Below are 7,995 nucleotides of genomic sequence, written 5' to 3' on the forward strand. Positions count from 1 at the left end.
TACACAAAATACGTCCTGATCCAGTTCCACTTTGTTATATTTTGGTATATTTCTGAGAACAGGTAACATGAATATGACCAGCATCAATGAGTACGTTTACTGTCTACTACAGAGTGTGTGTTTCTTCTCCTCTGCAGTCCTGTCACTACACGCACCCTTTCCCCTTCCCCCTGCGCTGTCTGTGACTCCCGACTTATACAAAAATGAAACCTAGACTTCACAGGATCCTGGGAGAGAAGAAAAGGGGAGTTTGCTGAGCTCAAGGCCACGTCCTCAATACAACTGAAACTCAAAGGTCTTGGTTACGCAGATATCCTAATCAAGGCCAAAGTCTGTGATGAGCACACCTTCAGAAAAGACGAGCTGTCCGGAAACGGAGAGACTAACTGGGAAAAAATAACTAATTCAAAGATACTGAATAAAAACTCAAGTGCTCTACGAGAAAATGAAGTAGAGTTGACATTCCGAGCAATCACACGTGGTGGTATTGAGAAATGAAGCGCTATTTCACAATATCATAAAAACTGTGACAGGATGTAATTATTATTCAATCATAAAGGAACTAATGAACTCGTGTTTCAGTTTGATCCAAATGTGATGTAAACAAATATGTTTTTATTAATCAATGCTCGGTAATAAGGACATTACAGTAACTTGGAGAAGTTTCTCGAATGAATAACACAAGATTGGGGAACAGAGTGGTCAGAATAAACACATCCAGATTTTTTTATGACTATTTCTACATTTGCTGCCAGAAGTTTTCCTTACGGAACTGAGGACAATTTGCGCAACAGGACACGATAAGTAGAATCTGGCATTATGAGCTGAAATGAACCAAAACATAATTTTTTTGTTTGTCATTTGTAATACTTATATTGAAGGATAATCAATGAACTTCCTTAAAAAAACTGCTCAATTTAAACTCAAATACAGATTTATACTGTTTAATCTTTTTTAATCTTTTCACTCCATTTGTTTTTAATTGTATGCTTACAAATATCACATTTTTGTCAGTTTTATTTGTAATCTTTTAGCATTAAGTTTGATGCTTTCTGGTGCTTTGATTCTATTTCTGTGCAAAAGCAGACCTAACTACCTTTTGGGTATATTTCAAAAGTAATCATGAAACAACGAATGATGATCACACATCATTATCAGCGATGTATAAAGACTGTGCACCATCTCTGGTAAAAAATATGTTATACTTAACAGCCAATTGAATCCATTATTAAAGTGATCTGCTCTCAAACTGAAACTGGTAATCTCACTTACATGTATAAACAAAAATAATGTAGGCAGTTTTGATAAAAAAAATCTTAAACGTCTCCTGTGCAGTGAACCTAAGCGTCAAACCAGGAAATGACACAATATGTAAATTAAAATACTCTCACTTCATGATAAAAAAGAGAAGTGGGAAACTGTCAAAACGCTTCAGATCCAGATATGATCTTAAAAACGGAACTGGAGAGTTTTACCTATAGCTGAAAAAATATGTGATTGTGTTGGGGGAAAAAAGTTGCTAGATGTAGTTTGTTAACTGAAATAGCAATACTTTATTGGAAAGATGGAATAGAAGCTCATACAGGAACCACATTATACAGTATCAGAACATCCAACGTGCTAACATGCTAACTCCTGCTTCAAAAGTGAATCTCAAGTTAAATCTACAATCTAGGCATTACAAACAACACATCACTACCAAAATGTTTACTAGCTTCAGTGCTAAATTCTAAAAGCTTCATTATATGTCATTGTAAAAGAGTATATAAAAGGAGTTGTAGGCAGAACTAGCAGGCTATATGTTGAACATGGGCAAAACCTTAGCCCACAAACTAAAAAAGGTTGTGTCCTATCTTGGATAAACCTGCGTGGTGACCACTGAGCTGTTGGTCGGTCGGTTGTTCCTGATCTTCACCTCACGATGCATCTGGCACCAGACGCACGGGTAGCACCACATCAACTTGCAGCAGTCGTCACAGCACGAGCCCTGCAGGAGGAGGAAGAGACGGGATAAATCCAACAGTCAAAACTATGCCGTTCAGAGACGTATTGAAACAGACAATTTGGTGAACTTACTCGAATACTGGAATAAAATGAAGAGTTGCTGCCAAAATGTTTTATTACCTGGATATTTAATGACACTACGAGTATAAATTGAGGTTGCAAGTTGAGCAGTATAATTAAAACTTGGAGGCAAGGAGAACAAACTCAAACAGCCAACAATTTGGAGTCATCTTTGTGTCCAACTGGTGAATGCAAATTAAATATTTGTTTTAATTTAGCTCTGCTTTGGTCTCCTGCCTTTCTTTTTCTTGAACTGCTTAATGCTTCACTATATTCTTCAGCAACTCCCTGACTGAGTCCGTCTGCAGGGAGTGTACAAACTTTTTCGTCTCCTAAAATAACATTATTTACGTCCAACACCATGTTAGGTCAAAACTTCTTGAGGTGCTCCTGATCATTTGTTTTGATCTCTTCCTGTGCTCTGAAACATGCAATATTGCAGGCAGCTGCATTTCCTCCCTAACCATAACTTCACATATCTTCTTTGGCCTTCCTGTTACACACACACATTTCTGCCTACACTCTGATCTTCTTCACTTATCTTCAACAATCTCTGTTGCTTTTTAAAATCAACTCTTCCACCTTGGAATCTCCGCTGTCTTGCCTCTCATTTGAGCATAATTATGTCTTCTTTTTGTATTGAAAACAATTTGTGTGTGTTGTCATAGCATTGATATATCCTGCTGAACAGGACAATGTTATTTGAATATGTAATACCAGTCGTACTTCAGTGTTTTGGTGGCTTGAATGCTCTGAATGAAAAGCACACAGAACACACCTGAGCTATAGTTATATAACATTATGTGCCTCACAAATGACTTTGCAGATGTTGTCCCAACAACCAACCTGAGTGTATCAGTCCACCATGTAATATATCTATGATGATAATGATTAGATTTGAATATAAATAAATAATAATTGTTAATCTCTCCTCAATATTCAGTATTTAGTACAAAATCTATTACCTCTGACACACTTCTCTTTATGAGTACATTTCTAAATTATTGAACAGATATTGCAACTTTAAGTTCCTCTGGTTTGCTAAACAGTGTGTACTGGCTATTCCAATTGTTTAAAATATGTAGGTATTTATTTTTCATTACACTTTGGAATTCCTTATTATGTTATCAAATTCAGCTCTTTTTTAAACTCATCTCACATTATCTACTTATGATTTATATTTTGGTTGAGTTTTTATTTTTATGTGTTGCTCTTGTTTGCTTCTATCTTCTCTTTTTGATAATGTTTATTTTGTTTGATGCTTTTCTTGTTTGGAATATATTAATACATCTTTATGTATCCCTTTACAATGGCCTCAATATGACACAACAGCTTCAAAGTATGCAATAACTAGGGTGTGGTTGTGAAAATATGCAGAGTGAACATTGTTCAGGTAGAATAGATTCAGGAAGTGTTGCAACTCACAGCTGCACCTTGTCACAAAGGCTATCACAACAACAGGTCACTTCCTGGACTGGAACTTTCCTACTTAAGTTTGCATTTTACATTAAACTAGATCCCAATATCAATGGGATAATACTAGCGGCAATGCCAAATCATGCAAAGTGCAGCTCAGACAATCTTTTTAACCGAGCTGTAAAATGTAGTGACTGCATCTTAGACAATTGTGCCGTTTTGCTCTTACCGGAATATCATGGCGCTCTCGGATGGAGGAGCGGAGTAAGCAGGACACCACACAACAGAAGTCCAACAGCGGCATGCAGCAGCACCATCCATGATCTCCAGCAGTCTGACACTGCATGCAGGGAAAGCACCACCAACCACAGCAACCTTTACGGCAGAAAAGAAGGAAAATAAAATGATGTGAACCCTGACTAGAGACACATTGTTTTGGGTTTCTTCGAGCACGGTTTTGTGTTGAAATCTTGAATTTGGAGCGCAATATATTTGGTTTGTTGGGTTGACTTACAGCTGCTCATATCCATACAGCAGTCACAGAGGCCGGTGCTCCATGCCCCGGGGCCCTGGGTTGTGCGCATCACCGTCACCACCTGGGTCGGCTGCTGGTGGACGGCCATGTCTGAAAAATAGAACAAAATAAAGAAACAGTTCAACAGAAATTGCTGGCTTTCTATCCATTGGTAAAGCCAAGAAGAATTTAGCAGACTACTTAAAACAATACCATCCGCAGTGTTGCTGATTAAACCTGTAATTCAGGTGCTGGTATTAAAGGTATCATTATTACAGACTGGCAATATCTGCCTCTATTTTCAGTCAATCTTGGGACAAGTCACATCACCCTCACACTTATTCCCCTGTGATATGATGAGTCATCTTAATTTGTTTTGCATGACTTTTATTTGGCCAAATTAAAGACACAATTATTTGGAAACACATGAACTTAACTCCAACCTTAAGCATTAACAGGAAAGCAGAAAATGTACACTATTTCTGCCTCAAGGTGCTGTAGTGAATTGATTTGTTGGTCTAGTACTTACCTTTATTCATAAGCATTTTAAATCAAATGGGTTAGTTTTCAATAAATATGTAACCTCGATAAAAAGCTTTATCTATGCCGCAAATGTGCAACCAATACATATTATATTACATTTTATAAATCCTATATCCTGAAATACAGTCAAATAAAGCTTACCTGTGAACACAATTTCAATTTAACTTCTTTAATGCAACATCAATTCAAATGATGATAGTGTTCCTACAAATAGCTATGCTATTTGTTTCTCTCATGTCTGTGTAGCATAAACCTAGCTTAACTGTCATTTTAGACTAGCATGTCAAGTGCAGCACTAGCTTGATGTTATAAGATACCACCTTTGAGCACTACAATTTATATTTTAAGTCATAAAGGCAGCTTAGTACGATGTTAGTAGGTTGTTTCTCGTACTTTATATCATCATAAAGAAATAACAAACCCACAGAGCTTCAGATAGTTAGCTAGCTAACTTTCGAGCTAATTTCGGACGTCGTAGCTTCACTAGCTCGTGACATTTGCTGAGATTATTAGTCTACAGTTTGGAAATAAATGCTTTTAAAAAGCCATTTTCATTATGAAGACATGTTTATTATTCACCACTTTACTTAACCAAATGCATTATTCTTCAGTTTTAAAAGTCTTTTTTTTTAAAAACGACTTTTGCATAATGTAGCCTAGAGATATGCTCAAGCTAGACAATTGGCTAACTAGCTTTGATTAGAGGTTGCTTATTCGTTTAAATTCTAAATCAGGGGAAATTATAAACATTTATGGTGAAAATATAACTCATCTTAATTGCCATGATGCAGGGAATATGAGTTATGTTTACCCATTGCTCTTTTGCAATAGTAATCTTGGATTTTAAATAGTTAAATAAAACCAAATATCAGTGTAAAATGATTAAATCCAACATTTTCATTACAACCTGACTGCTATCATCATCATCAGCTTTATTTAAAGAGACTCTTGGTCCATTTCCTAAAATACACACAATTATATCATAGTAGAGGCTGGAAGATATATGGGGTTTTATCATGGGTTTTATACATTAATGGTAAATGTGGCCATGGAAGCTTGCCATAACAAATTAGGAAAAACTCAAAGCATGGCATCTCCATCTATCATTCTGAGCAACACATGTTTAATCCTTTCTTACGCATTAACTGTAAAGTTATCTACAATATAATTAAACCAATCTCTGAAAGGTCAAATTATACCTAATCTTACATTTATTATAAATTGCCTCAGGCTCAGCATCAGCCAAAGACTGCGAAAAAGGCTTTTATACAAACGTTTTCTTACCTAATCACTGGTTTCTTGATCGGTAGAAAAGTCAAAAGAAAGATTGATCCATCCAGCACCCAAGCTTAAAATGAGTGATAAAAAAATCCGCTGCACCGCAAAGGGGTTGGCTCTCATAGTTTCTTTTTCCCTGGAAATTACACGCACGCACGCACGCACACACACACACACACACACACACACACACACACACACACACACACACACACACACACATACACACGCACGCACGCACGCACACACACACACACACACACACAGCTACAAACTAACTTACATTTTAGCATGACCGAGCTACTTATTGGTTAATAAATAACTTGGCTTTCTTAGTAGTATGTTTTTTATTGTCACTCTAAAGCAGTGGTTCTCAACCTTTTTACACCAAGTACCACCTGAGAAAATAGTTGGCTCTCCAATTACCACCATATGACCAATGTTAAAATACAGTCCATGCAGGACTCGGAAGCAAATGTTTTTGTTTTTCTCTCTCTCTCTCTCTCTCTCTCTCTCTCTCTCTCTCTCTCTCTCTCTCTCTCTCTCTCTCTCTCTCTCTCTCTCTCTCTCTCTCTCACTCTCTCTCACACTCACCACAAGTGAGAATATAAAGAACAAAATAATAACTTATTCTCACACAACAAATGTCAACTGTACACACATGTCATTTCCTGGACCTAAAGTGTGAATGTAGGCCTCATGCAACAACCTACATCGTAACAGAAAATGTCCTATTGGGAATTCAGTTCCACAATAATAATGAAAGCCTCCAGGAGCAGATGATCTTAAGGGCTAATACATCATCTTCAGTCTGCTGATGTTTGCTATTGCCATTTCTGTGGTGGCAAAGTAAAAAAGAAAAGAGATAAGAAAAAAGACAACAATTAAAGTGTGTGCTTTTTCAGCGTTTGACCTCGGTCACAGCCTTCTCTCCATTATTTGAGCAAATGCCTTCTTCCCGAGTCACTTCTGTCCTCCATCACAGCGGCTGTGCATATCACTTTTGCGTTGCTTGCGCTTGTGCTCGGTTGATGACTGTCCTCCTCCTCATTCACTTGTTCACTTTCGCTTCTAATATTCTCCTCTGTACCTCTCTTCCGAATACCTCCCGTTTTGAGCCACGTTTTTAACATCATTCAGCTTTCTTCTTTCTTTAGCTTGCTTGCAACGTTAGCAGGTAGTAAGGTCGTAATTAGCAACGCCGGAAATAAAATAAAAAAAATATTTTCGTTTCTAAATCTAAAAACAGCAATAGCCTATTAGAACTCATTTAAACCACAGTTTCAATTATCTCAAGCTTATTTTCATTCGTTGTAGTATTTTGATAGTATGATTTATTTTGTAATTAATGTTATTCAATCAAGCCTCAAAGTGATGGCACTTGTCCCTATAGCCTGTTTTAAATTGAAGTTGTCTGAGGTCCTTACCATCAGCTGCTCTTGCAGTAATAATAGTGTACCTTAATGTCCCAAATGTGCACAATGTAGTGACTGCTTTTCGTCTTTTTGTTTACTTAGTTCTGTTTCCTGTATTTTATATGTCTGTGTTATGTGTAAAGGTTAAAGGTGGGGTAGGTAAGTTTGAGAAACCGGCTCGAGATACACTTTTGTTATATTCCATGGAATGCTCTTAACATCCCGATAGCAATGAATATCTGAAGTGCTTTGACAAAAAATCCTTTAAAAAATGTCATCTGTGGAAGGCTCTGTAAGGAAGTGGCATATTTTTTCCGGTTGTGTATTTTCAAATTCTAGCTCACTCGAGCTGGTTTCTTCAAAATGACCTACCCCACCTTTGAATTAAAAAATTTTTTAAATTTTTTAATTAATTAATCTTTCTTTTTTTTTGTTGTTGTAGGCCTATATGTCAGATTCCTCCACGTACCACTAGCGGGAGCTGGCGTACCACCAGTGGTACGCGTACCACAGGTTGAGAACCACTGCTCTAGATCATAGAATAAGTTAAGGGAGAGGGCGTGATTTCAAGCATAAAGGGAAACCTTTGCCCATAGTTTGAATGCAAGATTTACAACAGGAAATACTTGTTTTTATTGTCCATTAGGGGACTTTGGAAATGGATATTGCACTTTGACATTCGAACCTTGATTTGTTTGTCTGCATTCAGTCGTTCTCAAGGTTATGAATAATATTTAGCATTTCTTTAGCAAATTTAGTCAATTT

The 7,995-nt window shown here is 36.9% G+C and overlaps 1 protein-coding gene across 1 annotated transcript; it reads right to left on the reverse strand.

Annotated features, from left to right (window-relative positions):
- Nucleotides 1–1,529: 1,529 nt before the first annotated feature.
- On the reverse strand, nt 1,530–5,980 carry ponzr1 (plac8 onzin related protein 1). Its single transcript, XM_079672518.1, has 4 exons — nt 5,822–5,980; nt 3,995–4,105; nt 3,710–3,855; nt 1,530–1,987 (listed from the first exon to the last, which is right to left on the reverse strand). The coding sequence occupies exons 2-4, from the start codon at nt 4,101–4,103 to the stop codon at nt 1,850–1,852; spliced, it is 393 nt and encodes a 130-aa protein (XP_079528644.1). The 5' UTR covers nt 4,104–4,105; nt 5,822–5,980; the 3' UTR covers nt 1,530–1,849.
- Between the last annotated feature and the right edge of the window lie 2,015 nt (nt 5,981–7,995).

Source organism: Notothenia rossii, assembly GCF_949606895.1.
Source record: "Notothenia rossii genome assembly, chromosome: 3".
NCBI classification, from domain to species: Eukaryota; Metazoa; Chordata; class Actinopteri; order Perciformes; family Nototheniidae; genus Notothenia; species Notothenia rossii.

Bases quoted from the DNA above. Each gene is read 5' to 3' on its own strand.
- ponzr1 (XM_079672518.1), bottom strand. From the start codon at position 4,103: ATGGCCGTCCACCAGCAGCCGACCCAGGTGGTGACGGTGATGCGCACA. The intron at 3,856-3,994 runs GTAAGTCAACCC...TCTGCCGTAAAG, and splicing joins CTGTATGGATATGAGCAGCT to GTTGCTGTGGTTGGTGGTGC. The intron at 1,988-3,709 runs GTAAGAGCAAAA...CTCCTCCTGCAG, and splicing joins GAGAGCGCCATGATATTCCG to GGCTCGTGCTGTGACGACTG.